General features: G+C 46.6%; 1 protein-coding gene across 1 annotated transcript in view; it reads left to right on the forward strand.

Annotated features, from left to right (window-relative positions):
• The window catches only part of LOC132827872 (proton channel OTOP3-like), a 34,567-nt gene that overhangs the window by 3,148 nt on the left and 9,965 nt on the right, over positions 1-21,454 (forward strand). The window contains exons 3-4 of the mRNA XM_060844627.1: positions 2,216-2,352; positions 13,118-13,176. Coding sequence (XP_060700610.1) covers positions 2,216-2,352; positions 13,118-13,176 — 196 coding nt within the window. The remainder of the gene's footprint in view (positions 1-2,215; positions 2,353-13,117; positions 13,177-21,454) is intronic.

A 21,454-nucleotide genomic window follows, 5' to 3' on the forward strand; every position in this document is an offset into this window, starting at 1 on the left:
TTTAGAAGCCTGTTTGAACCATCAATCAAACTGTGATCTCAGAACCCTTTACTGAAATAATTTTAATACTCTGGAAATCTGGACATTTGCAAGTGTCAATGAACAGTGATTGCAACCATTAGAACAGTGAATTTTTTAAACTCTCCTTGACATCAGCAGCCTTTTTTTTTCTTTCATTTCCTAATAAGACAATGATTTTAAAAAATGTCACGTCATTAAAGTTTGGGGACCTGATAACCAAACAGCAGCCAACAATGATGGTGCAAGGAAAAGACCAGATGGAAAAGAGACAGGAATTAGATGACTATTGAGCTATTGGAGAGGTTCAGAATTATAGGAAGCCAATCAGTGCAGGGATTTGTAAAGAAGATCAGGAATCTAAAGTTAAAGCGTTCAAATCCAGAGGTGATAGAGATAAGGGTGAGAGTTTCAGCAGCAGGTAAACTGCAGTAAGGAGTGGGAGGGCAAGATCAGGCAATGTCACCAAGATGGCAGCCTTAGTCATGGTGAAGGCGTGTGAACAGAACGTACAGCAAATTGGCATGTAAGGCTCGAAGAAGATCATGGCATCCCTACATTATGGAAGGAGGCCATTCAGCCCATTGAGTCCACACCGACCCTTCAAAATTATCCTACACAGACGTACACTCCTACCCTATCCCTCTTACCCTGCATTTCCCCTGGCTAACTCACTTAGCCTCCATATTTCTGGACCGCATGGGCAATTAGGCATGACCAATTTACCCTAACCTGCACATCTTTGGATTGTGGGATGAAACCGGAGCACCAGGAGGAAACCCACGCAGACACGGGGAGAATGTACAAACTTCACACAGACTGTTGCCTGAGGCTGGAATTGAACTCCAGTCCCTGGCACTGAGGCAGCAGTGCTAACCACTGAGCCACTGTATCAGGGAAGATCTCCCTGGTGTCCTCATTGTATTTATCAATTAATGTCTCAAAACAGATGATCTGTTCACATTACTGTTGTGGAACTAGCTGTGTGCAAATTGGTAGCCGTGTTCCTGACAATGGCTATGCTGTGAAACCCTGAGGGGGTGAAGGTCACATTAGAAATGTTACAGCTGGTCCTGGCCAATTTTCCCAATTTGTTAAGGGTTCCAGACGGGACACCTCAAAACACTAAATTCCCAGCTGAGGAGAATTGAACAGGTTCCCATGCTTTCGTCATCAGCCCCCTTGGTTGGGTGCAATGAGGTTAATTCACATTTACATTAATCCCATGTGGATACTTTTCTCTCAAACCCAAATAAACAGATGTTTTAAAGGAACAATTTAACCAGGTTTTCCTTAATTAACCCAAGAGTAGGTTTATTAGTTAGTAAATGCAAGCAGTAATAATAATACTATACACAAACACACAGCTTAGAATTAAGGAGTCAATCCAAAAGTGAAGTTAAAAGATGCACAGTTCAGTTTCTGGGTCATTTGTAAGAAGTAGATCAACCATTGTCTGGATATTGAGCAGACAATGTTGAGAGTCATGACTTTGCAGGTTGGTTGAAACTTCCCTGAACTGTATCTTCATGCCCTGGCTTCTCACGCTCAGAGTGAAATAGTCCTTTACTTGCAATGCAGGGGTGATTAGCAGCTATGATCCTCACAGCCCTCCAGCACTCAAACCCAGGCTCATGCATGAGTACACTACTTGAACCCTCTTGTATCCATGAGCATATCAGTTCATAGATAGCCTTTCTCCCATGAGCATCCACAGAGCACGGGGGAATTGGTTCTTAACTCCTTTCCTTATTTATTCTTGAAGGGAGAAACTACAAAACCTATCTCACCCAGAATGCTGTCATTTCTGCCAAAATATATCTCAGTCTGAAATAATTCCTAGAGGAGTACAGGTCAGTTTGCAGTATGTTTCTCCCTTTTAAACTCCATTCCTTGGCGTTTTCTTGACACCACATGTGACATTCCAGGGTTTCTCTCTCTCTCTCTCCTGTCATCCACTGAATTTAAATCCACAGTCTTCTGTTTTGATGTAGCATCCTTCATTTAGTAAGTACTTGATGGGATTAAAATTTGATATGACAATGAGCAAGTGTGGTTATGATGAAATAAAAGTTTCTTATTTCTGACTGGAGTAATGGAATTGTTGGGGCTCGCTGATTTGACCATGGTTGACAGCGTCTCGATATTGTCCCCATCAGAGCTGCAGGAATCAGTTGCATTCTTGGTCTGATTTCAGGAGCAGTGGTGATGTTCGGAGTCTGCAGTGTTGTGCTCGATACTTTCAAGGCCGGTTATTACCTTCAGAACATTGACAGTGCTGATACAATGAAGGTCGTTTATCCCATCGTGGAAGCCGTCTTCATCAGTGCACAGGTGAGTCTTGAGACAGTTTTGCTGTTGCTGAATAAAAGCCAGTTTTGGAAGTTTGTCAATTTGCACACATTAGGCTAATTAAGAAAAAGTGAGGACTGATATGGTTAATTCACAAAAATACCACTGAAAAGGTATTTTTTTCACTGGAATGATAGTAAAACTTAGAAATGATAGTGTAACCCTAAACCTAAGCCCTACCCTAACCATAACCTTCATCCTCATTCCCACCTTAATCCGAGCACTAACCCTGACATTGACCTTAACTCTCTGCCTATGTTTCACGCTCACCCTAGCAGTAACCAATGCCGCCCTCACCCCCATCCCCTCAACACCAGGAGTATAGTAGGTAAGGCATATGTGTTTAGAGCCTGGAATCGGCAGATGGGACTATGATTCTGGATTAGTGGTGCTGGAAGAGCACAGCAGTTCAGGCAGCATCCAAGGAGCAGTGAAATTAACGTTTTGGGCAAAAGCCCTTCATCATGATATTGTGGCTATTACAGAAACGTGGTTGAGAGATGGACAGGATTGGCTGCTCAACGTTCTAGAGTTTCGTTGTTTTAGATGATATGGAGAAGAAGGTAAAAGTGGTGGAAAAGTTGCATTACTAATCAGGGAGAACGTCACAGATGTAATCACTGAGGGCATACTGGAGGGGTCATCCACTGAGGCAATATGGATAGAGCTCAAAAATAAGATGGCACCATTACTCTGACAGGATTACTCTGACAGGATTACTCTGACAGGATTACTCTGACAGGATTATGGCCCCTCAGTAGCCAGCAAGACATTGGGGAACAAAAATATAGACAGATTATGGAAAGATGCAGTAAAAAATGAACTTGTCATAGTGGGTGACTTTAACCAAGGCAATTAGTTCAAGAGGCTTAGATGGGGCAGAATGTGTTAAGGTTGTTGGGACAGTGTGTGGATAGCCCGACTAAAGGAGGGGCCAAACTGGACCTTGTATTGGCTACTGACCTTTCAATAAGAGAGCATTTTGGAAGCAATTATCACAAAGATAGTTATGAAGAAGGGTAAGTCAGGACCTTGTGGGAAGGCACTAAATTTGAGGGTGGGCAAATTACATCAGTGTTAGGCAGGAGCTAGGGGTGTTAATTGGAAAGAGATGTTATCGGGCAAATCTGCATTTGACATGTTAGAGGTTGTTTAAAGAGCTGCTGAAGAGAGTTCAGAACCAGCATGTTCCAGTAAGGAGGAAGGACAAGGCTGGCAGGGTAAGGGACCCTTGGAGAATGAGTGAGGTTGTGAATTTAGTCAAACGGAAAACAGAAGCAGATATAAAATTTAGGAATAAGATTGGATAGTGCCCATGAGGAATATAAAGAAAGCAGGAAGGAACTCAAGCAGGGAATTAGGAGTAAAAAATGAGGTCTGCAGATGCTGGAGATCACAGCTGCAAATGTGTTGCTGTCAAAGCACAGCAGGCCAGGCAGCATCTCAGGGAATTAGGAGAGCAAGAAGGGGCCATGAAGTGACCTTGGTTAGTAGGGTCACAGAGAATTCCAAGGCATTCTTTACATACGTTAAAAACAGCAAGATAACTCGGGACAAGGTAGGATCAATCGAGGATAAAGGAGGAAACTTTTGCTTGGGGGCAGAGGATGTGGATGAGATCCTAATTCACCCAGGAGAAGAATATGGAGAATAGTGAAATTTGTGTGAAGCATGCTAATAGGCTATGGCATTTTGAGATGAAAAAAGAAATGGTGTTGGGTCTCTTGAAGAGCATTAAGGTGGATAAGTTCCCAGGGCCTGATGGTATCTACCCCAGGTTACTGAGAGAGGCAAGAGAGAGAATTACTGGGGCCTTGACCAAGGTCTTTGAATCTTCATTAGTCACTGGAGAGGTCCCAGAAGACTGGCGAATAGGCAATGTTTCCCTATTCAAGAAGGGGAATAGGGATAATCCAGGAAACTATAGACTGGTGAGTCTGATATCGGTAGTTGGGAAGTTATTGGAGAGAATTCTTAGGAATTGGATTTATGCGTATTTGGATAAACATGGTCTAATTAGGGTCAGTCAGCATGCCTGTGTGCAGGGCAGGACATGTCTTACTTACAAATGTCTTACATTTGATTGAATTTTTCGAGGAGATGACAAAGGTGGTCAATGAGACCAGAGTTCATCCAGAAAATTGTGCTGCATGGGACCCATGGTGACCTGGCGATGTGGATTCAGAATTGGCTTGCTCATAGAAGGTATAGAGTAGTGGTAGAAGGTTGTTTTTCAGTCTGAAGGTCCATGACTAGTGGTCTTCTGCAGAAATCCATACTGAGACCACTGTTGTTTGTGATATGTATGTAAATGACTTGGATGAAAATGTAGATGGGTGGGTTAGTAAGTTTGCAGATGATACAAAGATTGGTGGATAGTATAGCAGGATGTCAAACGATACAGTGGGATATAGATCAGTTGCAGATATAGGCAGAGGAATGGTAAGTGTGAGATGCTGCACTTCGGGAGATCAAACATTAAGGAAAAGTACACAGTTATTGGCAGGACTCTGAACATTAACACTGATGTACAGAGAGATCTTGGGGTTCACATCTATAGCTCCCTGAAAGTTATCACACAAGTAGACAGTATAGTATGGAATGCTTGTTTTTATTGGTCAGGGAATTCAGTACATGAGCCAGGATGTCATGTTGCAGCTTTGCAAGACTTTGGTTAGGCTGCACTTGGGGTATTGCATTCAATTCTGCTCACCACATAACAGGAAGGATGTCAAGGCTTTGGAGAGGGTGCAGAAGAGGTTTACCAGGATGCTGCCTGGATTGGGGGGTATAGAAGCGATAAGGAGAGGCTGGAATTACTTGGTTGTTTTCTCTGGAGCAGCGACTTGGTAGAAAAATTAAGAGATGCATAGATAAGGTTGACAGTCAGAATCTATTTCCGGAGTTGAAATGTCTAACATCAAGGGGCAGACGTAATGGTGGAATGTTCAAAGGAGATGTGATACACTGCCAGAAGTGGTTATGGAGGCAAATACAATAGGGGCATTTAAGGGACTTTTAGATAAGCAGGCAAGGGATGGAGGGATATGGACCAAGGGCAGGCAGAAGGGATTATTTATATTTGATGTTATGTTCGGCACAACATTGCAGGCCGAAGGGCCCATTCCCATGCTGCACTGCTCGACATTCTATGTTCTAACCCTAATTCAACCCAGGCCTACCACTCACCCTCCTGCTGAAACTAAAGCAAACTCTGGCCCAACTCTAACCCTAACATTCACCACAAACCTCATGCTAACCATAAACCGAATCCTTTCCCACACTCCAACCCTCACCAAAACCCTTAACCGAAGCCTAATCTGAACCCTGACCCCAACCCGAAACGGAACATTGACCACAACCCTAACGCTGACCCAAATTCTAACCAATCCCTCACCCTTATCCTAACCCTAACTGAAAAACTAATCCTAAACCAAACCTCCTCCTCACCTTCACCCTGAACATAAGCCTAGCCCTAATCCCCACCCAAACCCAAACCCTAACTTTAAACTACATCATCATTCAAACCCTAACCCATCCTAACCCCAACCCCCTACACCCCACTTCCCCCAACTTCTCGCATCCCCGTTCCCCCCATTCCCCCACCACCCCTCCACCCCTTCACCTTCCCCCCTCCCCCGTTACCCACTTCCTGATCCCCCTCTTGCCCCCCTTCCCCCACTTCCCCCATCCCCCTCTCGCCCTCTTCCCCCACCCCCTTCCCCCCTTTCTCCCCCTCCCCTCCCCCTTTCACCATCCCCCTCTTTCCCCCACTTCCACCCATCCTCTTCCCCCCTTCCACCCCTTCTTCCCCCTCATCTCCCCCCACTCCACCCACCCTCCCGCCTCCTTTCTCCCCCCTCCCCTCTTTCTCCCCCCCTTTCTCTCCCCCCCTTTCTCTCCCCCCTTTCTCTCCCCCTTTCCCTACCCCACCTTTCACTCCCCCCCTTTCTCTCCCCCCCTTCTCTCCCCCACTTTCTTTCCCACCCCACCCTAATCCTAATGCTAACCCTAACCCTCACCTTAACCCTAACCCCATTCCTAATGCTAATTCAAACCCTAGGCATAACCCTAATCCTAACTCTCATCCCAACCCTTGCCCTAGCCCTAACCCAAACTCAAACCCTAATCCTAACATCCTCCTAACCCTAACCCTTACCCGAATCTTCTCCCTAATCCTCAACCCTCATCCTGACCCTAACCCTAACTATTGCCCTAATGCTAACCTTATCACCCTGAACCTAACCCTAATCCTAACCCTGACCCTGGTCCTAACTTATCGCCCTCGCCCTCGCCCACACTCTAATTCTAACCCTGGCCCTAACCGTAACCTAACCCTCACCCTAATCCTAACGATAACCATAGCCCTAACCCTAACCTGAATCTATACTGGAATGCTAACCCTGACCTTAACCGTAAAGTAAACCTCACCCTAACCCTAACACAAACCATAGAACTAACACTGACCTAACCCTAACTCTCACCCTAAGGCTCACCCTAACTCTACCCTAATATTAAACGTAACCTTAACACTAACACTAACCCCATCACTCTAACTCTGACACTCACCCTAACGCTAACACTCACCCTAGCCTTAACCCTAACCTAACCCTCACCCTAACCCTAACCCCAACCCTCTCCCTAACCCCACCAACACCCAATTCTTCACCCAAACCGTAACCCTAACCCTGTCCCTAACCCTCACCAACACCCGAATCCTCACCCACACCCAACCCTCTCCCTAACCCTCACCCACACCCAAACCTCTCCCTAACCCTCACCCACACCCAACCCTCTCTCTCACCCTCATCAACACCCTAACACTCACCCACACCCAACCCTCTCTCTCACCCTCATCAACACCCTAATCCTCACCCACACCCTAACCCTCTCACCCTAATGCCATACTCTTTCCTAAAACCTCACCCTCACCCTTACCCTCACCTTCACCCTCACCCATACTCTAATTCTAAACCTAACCCTAACCCTAACATAGCCATCGCCCTAGCCCTCGCCCTAAAACTAACCCTCACCCTCACCCTAACCATAGACCTAATGCTAACCCTATCACCCTGAACCTAACCCTAACCCTGAATCTAACCCTAACCCTAATCCTATCACACTCACTCTGAGCCTAGACCTAACTCCAACCTACAGCCTAACCCTAACGTAACCCTAATCCTAAAATTAATCCTAAGATTAACCCGAACCCTAACCCTAACCCTCACCAACACCCTAGTACTCACCCACACCCTAACCCTCTCACCCTAATGACATCCTCATTCCTTAACCCTAACCCAAAATCTCTCTCATACGAACCCTGACTCTAACCTTAACCTGATTCGAACCCATACTCTAATTCTAACCCTAATCTTAACCCTAACCTAAACCTCACCCTAATCCTAACACTAACCATAGCCCTAACCTTAACCTTAACCTCACCCTAATCCTAACACTAACCATAGCCCTAACTCTGACCTAACCTTAACCCTCACCCTAACCCTAATCCAATCCTAAACATAACCCTAACCGTAACTCTGACCCTAACCCTAACCCACAACCACACTCACCCGAACCCTCACCTGAGCCCCCACAATCACCCTGACCCGAGCCGCCACCCAACCTAAAGTAAACCCTCACCCTAATCCTTACCCTAACCACAGCCCTAAACCTAACCCTAACCCGAATATTAACCCTAATATACAATCTAACCCTAACCCGAAGCCAAAACCTAAGTCTCACCAAAACACCAACCCAAACCTGAAACCCATTCCTAATCCTAAGCATAACACTAACGCTTACTCACACCTTTACCTTAACCCTGACCTAACCCTAAACTTAACCCTAACCCTAACCCTCAAACTAACCCTAATCTTAATCCTAACCCTAGCCTTAAACCTAACCCTAAACCTCCCCCTAAAACTAAACGTAATCCTAATCCACAACACTCACCTTAACCCTCATGCTAACCCTCACCCTGATCCCAAACCTGATTCTAGCCTAATCCTAAACATAACCTTAACCCTATATATCACCCTAACCCTCACCCGAAGACTAACCCTATCCCTAACCCTCGACACCACCCAACCCTAAAGTAAACCCTCACCCTAAACCTCACCCTAACCCTCACCTTTACCCAAACCCTAATGATGTCCCTTTTCCTTAACCCTAACCCAAAATCTCACTCTCTCACTAACCCTGACTCTAAGCCTAACCCTAACCCTAACTCGAACGCATACTCTAATTCGAACCTTAACCCTAACCTAAACCTCACCCTAATTCTAACACTAACCATAGCCCTCGCCCTCACTCTAATCCTCACCCTAACTCTCACCTAATGCTGACTTGAACCCTAACCCTACCCCTAACCCTCACCCTTGCCCAATCCTAGCTCTAACCCAATCCTCACCCTAACCCTCGCATGAAACCTAACCCTATATATCACCCTTACCATCACTCTAACCCTAACCCTAACCCAAAACTTAACCCAAACCCAAATCTTAACCCTAATCCTCACCCTACCCCTCGCCCTACTCCACCTCTAACATTGACACTCAACCTCACTTTAATCCTAACTATAACCCTCACGCTCAGCCTTACCCTCATCCTAACTCATAGCTTACCCTGAACCTAATCCTAACCTCAGCTCTAAACCAAAACCTGGCCCTAAACTGCTCCTTCAGCCTGATGCTAACCTGATCTTAAACCGAGCCCTGATCTCAAGCTAACCTCAACCCCAAGCCTAACCCTAACCCTCACATTCAACCTAAACGTAACTCCATGTCATCTGCAAATTCTGAAGACCCAGATCATTAATGCACATCGGGAAAAACAAGCGTTCTCAATATTGGGAATTCCACTACAAAGCTATCCATTACCTCAACCCCAAGCCTAACCCTAACCCTCACATTCAACCTAAACCTAACCTTAACCCTCAAGATGACCAAATCCCTCATCCGCACCCTCAACCTAACTTTAACCCTAACCATATCCCTAACTCTACACTGACCCTACGCCAAGCCCTAACCCTAACCCATCCTACCCTAACCTAACCATCTCTCTAATACTAGCCCTCACCCTCATTGTGACCCTAACAATATCTCTCACCCTTAATCCTTACCTGAAATTTCATCCTTATGCTAGCCCTATCCAGTCTCTCGTATCCTATCCCTAATGTGAACGCTAACTCTCAGTCACAATCTAAACCTAATCTTAACTCTAGGTCTAACCCTAAACCCATCCCTAATTCTCAGCTGCACTCTAAACCTAACTTTATCTTTATCCCTAGCACTAACTCTAACCCCAAACCCCATCCTCACCCTAAACCTAACCCTAACGCCAGCCCTAACCCCGAGCATATGTCTAACCCAGACCCTCACCTCAATCCTCAAACCAGCCCTAACCCTAACCCAAACATTAATGCTAAACTTTACCCAAATCTTAACTATATCCCTTAGCCTCATCATCTCACTCACCCACACCCACATCTTCAACTTCATCCTCACGCTAACTCTAACTCTAACTCTAACCCATAACTATTTCTAACCCTCATCCTAATCCTATCTCTAACTTTAAGCCTTACGTTAACCCTAACAATACCATAACCATGCCACCAACCTTCAGTCTTACCCTAACACTAATTCTAATCCTAACCTTAACCTTAACCCACATCCTAACCCTATCCTTTTGCCTCTAACCCAAAACACAGCTCTCAACCTCATTCTAAACCTAACCCTAACTCTAACCTTATCCCTAAACCTAACCGTCATTCTTATCCTGACCGTGATCACAACACTATCCTAAACGTAGCCCTAACTCTATGCCTAAGTCTCATGCTCAGCCCAACCCTAACCCTGATTCTAATCCTAACCCTAATGCTCACCCTCACCCTTACTCTAACCCTAAGCCCTCATACCAACCGTAAGGTTCACACTAACCTTAATTCTCTCCCTCAGTCTCATCCTAACCCTATCTCAAACCCGAACCCTAACTCTTACTCTAACCCAACTCTCATATTAACCCTAACACTATCCCTCGCCCTAACCCTAACTCTTACTCTAACTCTCATTATATCCCTTAAGGGCTTATCTAACACCCCCTTGAGTATATCTGTACTTTCCATCTCAACCACTCCCTGTCATAGTGACACTTTATTAGTCCATGGTCTATCTATGGCCTTTGGTGCTGGTCTCTCCAACAAATGACAACATACACTTTACATCTGCCATATTCAAGGTATCTATCCAGTTAGTCCTCAATTGTCTCTGTGCTCATGTGAACAGTCCCAGCCTCTTTCCAGTTGGGTTTTAAGCTCTCGGTTTTAAGCTCTCATTCTGGTAAACGATTTTGTATCTTCACCAGCGCATTCATTGGAACGGAGGAACATAGGAACAGGAGGAGGCCATTCAGCCCTTTGAGCCTGTTCCACCATTTAACAAAATGGTGGCTGGTCTGTGGTCTGCCTTCGGCCCACATCCCTTCGTACCATTGCGAAAAAAAATTACCTCAGACTTAAAACTAACAACTGATCCAACATCCACTGTTGTTTGTGGAAGAGAGTTCCTCACATCTCCTACTCTTTGTGTATGGAGCTATTTCCTAATATCTCTTCTGTACTGATTGGCCCTAATTCTCATAGTTCCAAAAGTCCCAACCAGTGAAACTAGTTTATATATTCAATTATCTACAGTAATGGAGAGGCTTCCAGGAATAGTTCTTTGGGATAGAATTAATAGTTACATAGAAAAAGGTGTGTCAGTTGGGAAGATTCATTGCAGATTTCTCAGGGGAAAATGTTTTGAAGAGGTAGAGGAAAGGCTTGATCAGTGTAACACTGTTGATGTGGTTTACATGGATTTCCAGAAAGTGTTTGATACAGTGTCACACAACAGACTTGAGGAAAGACACAGGTCACGGAATCAGGGGGACAGAAACAGGACTGGCTGAGGGAGAGGAAACAGCGAGTCGAGGTAATGGATAGCTTTGTAGTGGAATTCCCAATATTGAGAACGCTTGGTTTTCCCGATGTGCATTAATGATCTGGGTCTTCAGAATTTGCAGATGACATGGAACTTGGAAGAATTATAAATTCTGAGGACAGTGTGTGAACTCCAAAAGGACATTGACGAGGTGGTGGAGTGGGTGGATAGGTGGCAGATGAAGTTCAATACAGAGAAATGTCTAGGGTTGCCCTTGGAAGAACATAGGAAGATAGTATAAAATCAGGGGGTACAATTCTAAAGGGAGTGCAGGAGCAGGGACCTGGGTTGATGTGTGCACAGATTATTGAAGGCAGCAGGACAGGTGGAGTTAGTAAAGGACCTAGTGTTCTCTCCTTTATTAACAGGAGCATTGAGCACGAGGTGGTACTTAACTTAAACAAGAGACTCGTTAGACCTCAGTATTGCATACAGTTCTGCACACCACATTATAGGGAGGATGTGAACACAGTGCAGAGAGTTCTGAAGCAATTTATAAGAATAATTCCAGGGAGAGAAGAAGGCTAGGAGGAGATCTGATAGACGGTTTCAAAATGAGGGAGTAGGCTGGACAGAGCAGATAAGAAGAAATTATTCCAGTGATAAAAGGTTCAAGAACGAGAGACCAAAGATTTAAAGTGACCTGCAGATGTAGTTTTTTTTCACATGGTGGGTAGTTAGGGTCTGGAACAGACTGCTTGGAGGTGTGATGGAAGCAGGTTCAACTGAGGCTTTCAAGAGGGGCTGTGGATAGTTACTTCAAAGGAAACAATGTGCAGGGTTATGGGGAGAGGCAGAAGAATGATACTGAGTCAAAATGCTCAGAGAGCTGGTGCAGATATGATGGGCTGAATGACTTTCTGCACCACAACAACTGTGATTCTGAACACTGACCTGCCCAGTGCGCTGCACCCAAGTGTGCTACACGAGGTTAATATGAACTGTCTAGTTTTTAACTCCCTTGAGAAATGACACTCCCCAGTACTGTGTTCGCTTTTTCTTATGAACCTCTTGCAGGAACATCTCGGCTCTAAATTGCAGCCTTCATTCCTCAGTTACCTCAGAGACTCATCTGCATATTCATCAAAACTCTACCTCCATTGATTTCAGGGCCATAGCACAAATGTATTGATGTTATTTATTTCAGTGTGATTCCCGTTGTGTTCATCACAGCCCAGTTGGCACCATCTGCAAATTCTGAGATTATGAATGGGCTGTCACCATGACAACCTGATGTTCCCCTCCATCGCTGCCCAATTCTCTGTATCCACATTCCAGCTGGAGGTGAGGACATCAGTCAAGGGAATCATGTGCACTTTATTCTACACCAGGACAGCAATAGCAGCAGCCCCAGTAGCTGGGCTTATGTACCTGAGCAGGCTGAGATTGCTCAGTATGAGAAGCCTACTACTACAGGCCCAGTTTCCCACGACAGTCACAACAAGACTGGCTTATCTCCATCTCTTCAGTCATCCAATCAGACAGAAGGCAACTGAAACATCCCTCAGTCAGGTTACAAATCAATACGCAAGAGAATCCAAGGGGAAATTTAGCTAAAACTAAAGATCTGTGGATGCTGGAGATGTGAAACAAACAAGAACAAAGTGCTGGAGAAACTCAGTAGGTCTGGCAGCAACTGAGGAGAGAGAAACAGAGTTCTGACAAAAGTCACTGGACTCGAAACTGCTAAGTTTCTCGAGATTTAGCTACTTATTCAAGAATGGTTGAAGCCCAGTTGAAAATCTCTTCCACTTCTCTATTATTTTCAGACCTACATCTTGTGGTTTCACTCGAAAGATTGCTTCCATACATACCGTAATGTCACCAGGTAAGAGCTGTCCCTCTGACTGACGTGTTCAATGAGGAGGAGATTGGAACTGGGCTTCCAGTTGGAGCCAGAACTGGAGCCTGCCCACTGACTGTAAGGGCCTCACATCAAATGATCTTGGTTTAATTAAGGTCTTTAAAATGATGAAAGGTTTTAATCGAGTGGATGTGGAGGGAATATTTCCTATTGTGGGGAAGAGCAAACCTACTCCATATGATCAATATTAAACAAACAATCCAAAAGAATCCACTTCATCCAGAGAGCAGGAAGAAAGTATCAGAGAATCCTACAGCATGGGAACAGGCCCATCGAATCTACACTGATCCTCCAATGAGCATTGCAGACCCACCCCATCCCTTTAACCCTGCATTTCCCTTGGCTTACCCATTCAGCCTAGACATCCCTGGACACTATGGATAATTTCCCATGGCCAATCCACCTAACCTGCACATCTTTGGACTGTGTGGGGAAACCAGAGCATTCAGAGGAAACCCACGCAGATGCAAGGAGAATATTGCAAACTCCACACAGACACTTGCCCAAGGCTGGAATCGACCCCAGATCCCTGATGCTGTGAGGTAGCAGTGCTAATCACTGAGCCATCAGTAAGAGAGTAGCTGAAGTAAGTGGTATCAATGAATTGAAGGGGAAATGGAGAAAGGATATGTGAAAGAAGGCCTCAGAGAGTGACAGTGGTAGAGTTAGATGAGGAAAGATGGGAGGAGGCTCAGTGGGAGCGTAAACACCAGCATGAACTGGATGGGCTGAATGGCCTATTTCTCTGGCACGCATCCTACATAATCCCATGTAATTTACTGGAGAAGCAGAGAGATGTAAAAACAGGGCCAATGAAAGACAAGGTCACTCCTAGTGGGGCAAAGTTCATGGAGATCTGAATGAAAGGACAGCAGAGAGAGACTTCAAAGGAGCATAAGGCTGGAGGAGGTGTGTATGTGTTGTCTGTGTGTGTTTCTGTGTGAGAGAGAGTGAGAGGGGGAAGGAGACAGGAACGCTGATCCCTCAGGTGAAGATGGAATCCAGCGTGACCCGCTCATCTCCTACAAAAACAAAAGAAAACTGGACAAAACGAGCAGAGGGGACAACCCCCACCTGCCCAAACTCTTGTTGAATATTAATGCGATCACAGCTTTGATCGCTGACTTTCACACACTAATCCATAACCTCACAACCCTCTGTGTAAAGAAGGGTTCTAATGCTGTCCATCTGGTTGTAATTAATCTTCAACTGTCGCCCTCTTAATCTCAAACTCTTTCATCACTAAAAACAGCTTGTTTCCATTCCCCGTGTCCCCTCCCTCATACAGCCTCTCCTCCAGTATTATCCCGGCCAGCTCCCCCTCCCCGTCCTCAGTCTGGTTATTATCCCGGCCAGCTCCCCACCCCCAGCCCCACCCCCTGTCCTCAGTCTGGTTATTATCCCAGCCTGCTCTTCCCCCTTCCCCACCCCCACCCCATCCTCAGTCTGGTTATTATCCCGGCCAGCTCCCAACCCCCAGCCCCACTCCCTGTCCTCAGTCTGGTTATTATCCCAGCCTGCTCTTCCCCCTTCCCCACCCCCACCCCATCCTCAGTCTGGTTATTATCCCGGCCAGCTCCCAACCCCCAGCCCCACTCCCTGTCCTCAGTCTGGTTATTACCCTGTCACAGTGCCTCTGCCTTGGTGACACCCTGAATAAATAAAGAATTTATTCATCCTTCCTGACTCCAGGAAGGGTATTATTAAACTGGAGAAGGCTCAGGACAGATTTACCAGGATGTTGCCAGCTATGGAAGGTTGAAGCTGGGTATGATGGGACTTTTTTCACAGGAGCAGAGGAGGTTGAGGGGTGATCTTATGGAGGTTTATAAGATCATGAGGGGCACTGATACGGTGATTGTCAGGTGTCTTTTCCCAAGGCTGGAGGATTTTAAGGCAAGGGGACATATTTTAAGGTGAGAGGAGGAAGATTTAAAAAAGACATGAGGGGCAATTTCTTTCCACAGAGGCTGGTTTGTGTGTGGAATGAACACCAGGAGTTTGTGCAAACTCCACACAGACAGTCGCCTGAGGCTGGAATCGAACCTGGGACCCTGATGCAGTGAGGCAGCAGTGCTAACCACTCAGCCACCCCATGGAGGAGAATTAGTCCTTCCCTCTCTCCTCCACCTAAACTTCACTTCGTACCACTTGAGGTATGCCTTGTTTTCCACAATTTTAATAAGTCCCGTCTTTACACCCCTTCACCCTCACCCAGCCAGGATCAATGTGACTTTCTTGGGCAGGCTGATCTCACCAAGCTGGGGAAAGTGCCTTTGGCCAGCTCTGAACTGCACTCTGTCATCCTTTGAAATATTCTTTAGCGTTGAGTGTTGCCAAAAGAGTTTTTAGGGTGGTCTCCTTTTTGTTTCCCCCAACATAATGTCGACTGGGTGACTGCTTTGCAGAACACCTATGTTCTGTCCGCAAAAAAAGACCCTGAGCTTACAGCTGCTTCCCACTTTAACAGCCGACCCTGTTCCCTGGCTAACACCTCTGTCTCAGGGTTGCTGCAGTGCTCCAATGAAGTTCAGCACGAGCTGGAAGACCAGCACCTCACTGTCCACTTGGGGACCCTGCTACCTTCTGGACTCAATATTGAGTCCAATAACTTTAGGGCCTGAGTGCCTTTCCTCCACCCCCACACAACGGGCCTTGGCATTACATGGACTGCTCCTGCACATGGCCCACTGTCAACTACTAACAGTCCCCAACAGCAGCCATTCACTCTCCTCGGCTGGTCTCTAGCCATTCAATTGTCCAAGTGTTTTTCCTCCTCATTGAGTTCTATCGTTTACTCCTCCCGCACCCCTGTCCCACCCTATCTTCGACTTAAGAACATTTTCCAGCTGCCATCAGTCCTGAGGAATGGTCACTGGACCTGAGACGTTAACTCTGATTTCTCTCCACAGATGCTGCCAGCCCTGCTGAGCTTTTCCAACAGTTACTGTTTGTGTTTCTGATTTCCAGCAGTGTTTTGCGCTTTCTGTCGCGGTTTTAGGGTTTGCTGTCTGCAGCATCCATTTCCCTTCTTCTGCTGCTGCCTCAGATCTTCAGATCCCACAGTGATCACCGGGCTGTGTGCTCTGCCCTTTGTTTCATCGAGATATGTGGGCTCTTTCAGCACTGATGAAGTCTCGAATACGTCGGGTTGGCTGAGTTTAGATTAGATTCCCTACAGTGTGGAAACAGGCCCTTCGGCCCAACCAGTCCATACCAACCCTCTGAAGAGTAATCCACCCAGACCCATTTCCCTCTGACTAATTGACCTAACAGGATGGGCAATTTAGCACGGCCAATTCACCTAACCTGTGTAGCGGGTCCTGTTCCTGCTTTGCTCCGCGCTGAGTCGGTATCTGACAGGGTGGCCACCTGCGCGTGTCTCGCACCAGCTGGTTCTAGGAACCGGGGAAATCCCACACTATGGGATTCCCTCTGGGGCGAGCGCTGAGTCAAAACTGCTGCAGGCTGCACAGCAAGTCTGACCCTTATATCACCCAGGTAACCCACTGCCACCAATACTCAGGCGATTCTCCCTTCCGTCAGTGGATTAATGGCCACCCCGTTGTCTACCCACTCGGGCAGTTTCCCCGGAAGAGAGAAAAGGACTGGGCTGTTTATGCCTGACCAGACCCAGTCCTGAGTGGACGGCTTCGAGGTGTCCCAGGAAAAACCCTAGATTCTTGACTCCGGAATTATGGCAAGGCCTTTTGAAACACTGTGACTTTACCAGAGGTCCGTGGTGAGGGTGCAATGGAGCAAACAAGACGCAGAGCGACAGTCCAACACCATTTTATTATCAACACCCACCAGAACCCGTAAGAAAGACAAACATTAGACACTATACAGTTTACTATGACTATGGGAACAAGATGCTAACGCACACAACGTAAGGCCTTACTTTACACAAGTTAGCAATGCTTATAACTATGACAGTGGAGAACCCCCTTTCCCACAAAGCCTCAACCACTGATATGGTTCTCGGAAAACGCCACGCTTCTGGGTAAAAAACTTACAGCCAGGCTTGAAATTGAGTGCGAGGGTGAACAGCAGACCTGTCCCAGCAGCCAGCGAAGAGAGAGGGAGAGAGAGATCTGTTCCAGCAGTCAGGAGATCCCCCCCGAGAGAGCCCAGGTACCTCTGCAGTTATAGCCTGGAAATGCCCCCAGGGCACTGGCAATGTCCGATGTGTTTCACACCTCCCTACCGTGCAGGTGAAATGACCTCTGTGGCTGTGTCCATTGTTTCATAATCTCTCCGTTTGCTAACACGGAGGTGCTAATGGCTCTCTTCTGTTCTCCTGAGCCTATCCCAGACATCGTGACTCCAGGCTTTGTTGGCTTATCAGGCCTGCATAGTGGCCACTTCCCCCCTCCAATACACTTAGGTGTCTGGCCGATTCCTGCCAGAACACCTTGGGGGCTGGGCTCTCTTTTGTACAGGCACAGAGATAGCAGCCAGCTGATCCTGCTGGGAAATCATGTCAAGCTTTCAGAAAAAGGTGGCTGCTCTGTCCATTTTAGCTGCTTTTTTCCAGGTTCCACTGCTTGCTCCCGGCTTCTGTGTTGCCCGAAATTGCTACACCTGCACATTTTTGGACTGTGGGAGGAAACTAGAGCACGTGGAGGAAACCCACTCAGACACAGGGAGAACATGTGGAGTTTGCACAGACATTGCCTGAGGCTGGAATTGAACCTGGGACCCTGGTGCTATGAGGCAGCAGTGCTAACCACTGTGCCACTGTAAGTTTTATGGAGTAAACGAGATGTGGTTTGTTGTGCTGCTGTCACCTGTTGTAAGAACAGCCTGTACATTAAGAGAAAGGCTTGCCTCCCTCCATCTGACCGTCTCACGGTCAGTATTGACCCCTTTTAGACCCCTGCATTTGGGGGTACAGCAACCCCCACTTGATCGTTCCCACTGGACGGGGGAAGCCGCTCTAGTGATGATGGAGATGGAAGGTGGGTTGCCAGGAGCAGCTCCAGGCCGAGCTAAAACCCAACCTCGTGAAGTTACAAAATGTTTACATAGGAGCTAAACACTGAAAGCATTTCGCTGGACAGCAAAATGATCCCACTACCAACGAATCGGATCTGAGCTCTGCAGTCCTGCCTCATCCAGTCGTGAACGGTGGTGGACAACTCACTGGGGCGGAGGAGATTCCACGGATATCCCCATCTTCAGCAATGGAAGAGCCCAGCATATCAGTGTAAAAGATAAGGTTGAACTATTCACAACAATCTTCAGCCAGAAGTGCCGAGTGGGTGATCCATCACAGCCTCCTCCAGTGGTCCCCAGTGTCACAGATACCAGGCTCTTGCCAATTCGATTCACTCCACGTGATATCAAGCAACAGTTGGAGGCATTGGATACTGCAAAGGCAATGGTCCTGACAACATTCTGGCATTAGGACTGAAGACTTGTGCTCCAGAACTTGCTGCTCCCCTAGCCAGCTGTTCCGGTACAGTTATAACACTGGCACCTACCTGATAATTGCCCAAGTTATGTGCTGTACATAAAAAGCAGGACAAATCTAACCCAGCCAATTACTGCCACATCAGTCTACTGTCGATCATCAGTAAAGTGATGGAAGGTGTCAGTAACAGTGCGATCAGGCAGAACCTGCTCAGCAATAACCTCCTCAGTGATGCCTAGTTTGGGGTCCACCAGGGTCACTCAGCTCCTGACCCCATTACAGCCTCGGTTCAAACATGGACAGTGCAGCTGAATCCCCCAGGGGAGGGGAGAGGGACAGCCCGTGACATCAAGGCTGCATTCAACCGAGCGTGACATCAAAACTGGAATCAATGAGTATCAGGGAGCAATCTCTCCACTGGTTGAACTCATACCTGGCACATAGGAAGATGGTTGTGGTTGTTGGAGGTCAGTCATCTCAGCTCCAGGACGTCTCTGCAGGAGGTCCTCAGGGTAGTGTCCTCGGCCCAACCATCTTCAGCTGCTTCTTCAATGACTTCTCTCTGTCACAAGGTCAGACATGGGGATTGTGCAATCATTAGCAACTCCTCAGATGCTGAAGCAGTCCATGTTCAAATGCAACAAGATCTGGACAATTCCAGGCTCAGGCTGACAAGTGGCAAGTAATATTCACACCACACAAATGCCAGGGCATGACCATCACCCGTAAGAGATAATCTAACCACCACCCCTTGATAGTCAATAGTGTTACCATCACTGAATCCTCCACAATCAACATTCATGGCTTACCATTGACCAACTCAACTGGATTCACCACATAAATGTAGTGGCTACAAGAGCAGTGCAGAGGCTAGGAATACCACAGCAAGTAACTCCCCTCCTGACTCCCCAAATCCTGTCCACCATCTACAAGGCACAAGTCAAGAGTGTGATGGAACGGTCCTCACTTGTCTGGATGAATACAGCACCAATAATGCTCAAGAAGCTTGACACCATCCAGAAGACAGCACCACATCCACAATCATCCACTCCCTCCGCACTAACACTTCATAGCAGCAGTGTGTACTGTCTACAAGATACACTACAGAATTCACCAAGGCTCCTTAGACAGCACCTTCCAAACCCACAATCATTTCCATCTAGAAGGACAAGGGCAGAAGATACATAAGAACACCCACCTCCTGCAAGTTCCCCCCCTCCCAAGCCTCTCACCATCCTGGAAATATACAGCTATTCCTTCAGTGTGACTGGATTCCCTCTCGAGGGGCATTGTGGGTCAACCCACAGCAGCAGATCACCTTTTCCAGGGCAATTAGGGCAATAAATGACAGCCTGGCTAGCATGACTTCTGTCGCAAGCACCATTGTTTTAAACAGCTCCACAGTGAAGCTACATAAGCATGGCATCCAGAGTGTAATAGGTGAGGCGGATACAGGCAGCCTGGATTCAGACGTCTTCCAGGAAGCCCTGCCAAATGACTGCCCTTCCACCATCTCCTCGCCCCCTTTCCCCATCAAACAGGATCTCCCCACATCTGATATGTTTACAACCAGTTTGTCTAAGGATGTTCAAGCTTATGAGAAACAATTTCTCACACACAAAGCCATGCTGGCATTCCCTAGTCAGTCCTTGTCTCTCCAAACGCATGTCAATCCTATCTCTCAGAATTTAAATACTGACAGGGTGGTTAATAAGGCATTTCGCATGCCTTCATTGCTCAGTTGTTTGAGTATAGGAGTTGGGACGTTATGTTGAGGGGTTGTATAGGACATTGGTGAGGCCACTTCTGTTTTACACAGAGGATGGTTTGCTTATGGAATGACCTTCCTGAGGAAGTGGTGGATGTGGGTACAGTTACAACATTGAAAAGACATTTGTATAAGGACATGGATGGGGAAGGTTTGGAGGGATATGGGCCAGGTGCAGCCAGGTGGGACTGGTTTAGTTTGGAATTATATTCAACATGGACTAGTTGGACCGAAGGATCTGTTTCTGTGCTGTATGACTCTATGACTAAATGATGATAAACCCCTCAATTGAGAAAAGCATTATTTAATAGACTCCCAGGTCCTTTTTCTGTCTGGGATGTAGCTTGCTACAGTGGCTGGGATATTTGGTTTGATATCTCACTGAGGGTTTGAGTTTGAGACAGACTGGTCAAAGAGAAGGCAAAGTCAATGACAGGCTTAGACTTCAAAGTAACATGTTTTACAATACTAAATATTAAATCCTGGTATCCATGAAGACCATGGAGATATCAGGTTCTGACTTATTGTTACATCATGTAAGGACTAACCTAGCTTCTCACTGTGCTCATGACCATATAACTCTCGGTGTTTCTTCTGGAAAGTCTTGTTCCAGTAAAATTCTTCCAGAATGTTCCTTCCAGTGTGCTCTAGCTCCACCTACATTGAACTATTTATACTCTGACCCCTTTGGAAGGTCGCTCCAAGCTCCTGAAGCCCTTGGAGAACCAGGACATTAATGCCTCGTTCCACAAGCTTCATGGACAGTCATGGGGTGTTGGAAAACTGAGCTAACAAAAGGTTGGCCAAAGATAGGCTGAATGGCCTCTTCTGGAGCCTGAATAACACAGCATCACCTTCCTAAAAGCTGGCAATTCGAGGCAACTCACAGTGGATGTCCAGGATGATCAGTCACGATGAAATATTAGGAGAAAGTGAGGACTGCAGATGCTGGAGATCAGAGTCGAGAGTGTGGTGCTGGAAAAACACAGCAGGTCAGGCAGCATCCAAGGGGCAGGAGAATTGCTGATGTGATTCCTGATGAAGGGCTTATGCCTGAA

Source organism: Hemiscyllium ocellatum, chromosome 25 (genome assembly GCF_020745735.1).
Source record: "Hemiscyllium ocellatum isolate sHemOce1 chromosome 25, sHemOce1.pat.X.cur, whole genome shotgun sequence".
Lineage (NCBI taxonomy): Eukaryota > Metazoa > Chordata > Chondrichthyes > Orectolobiformes > Hemiscylliidae > Hemiscyllium > Hemiscyllium ocellatum.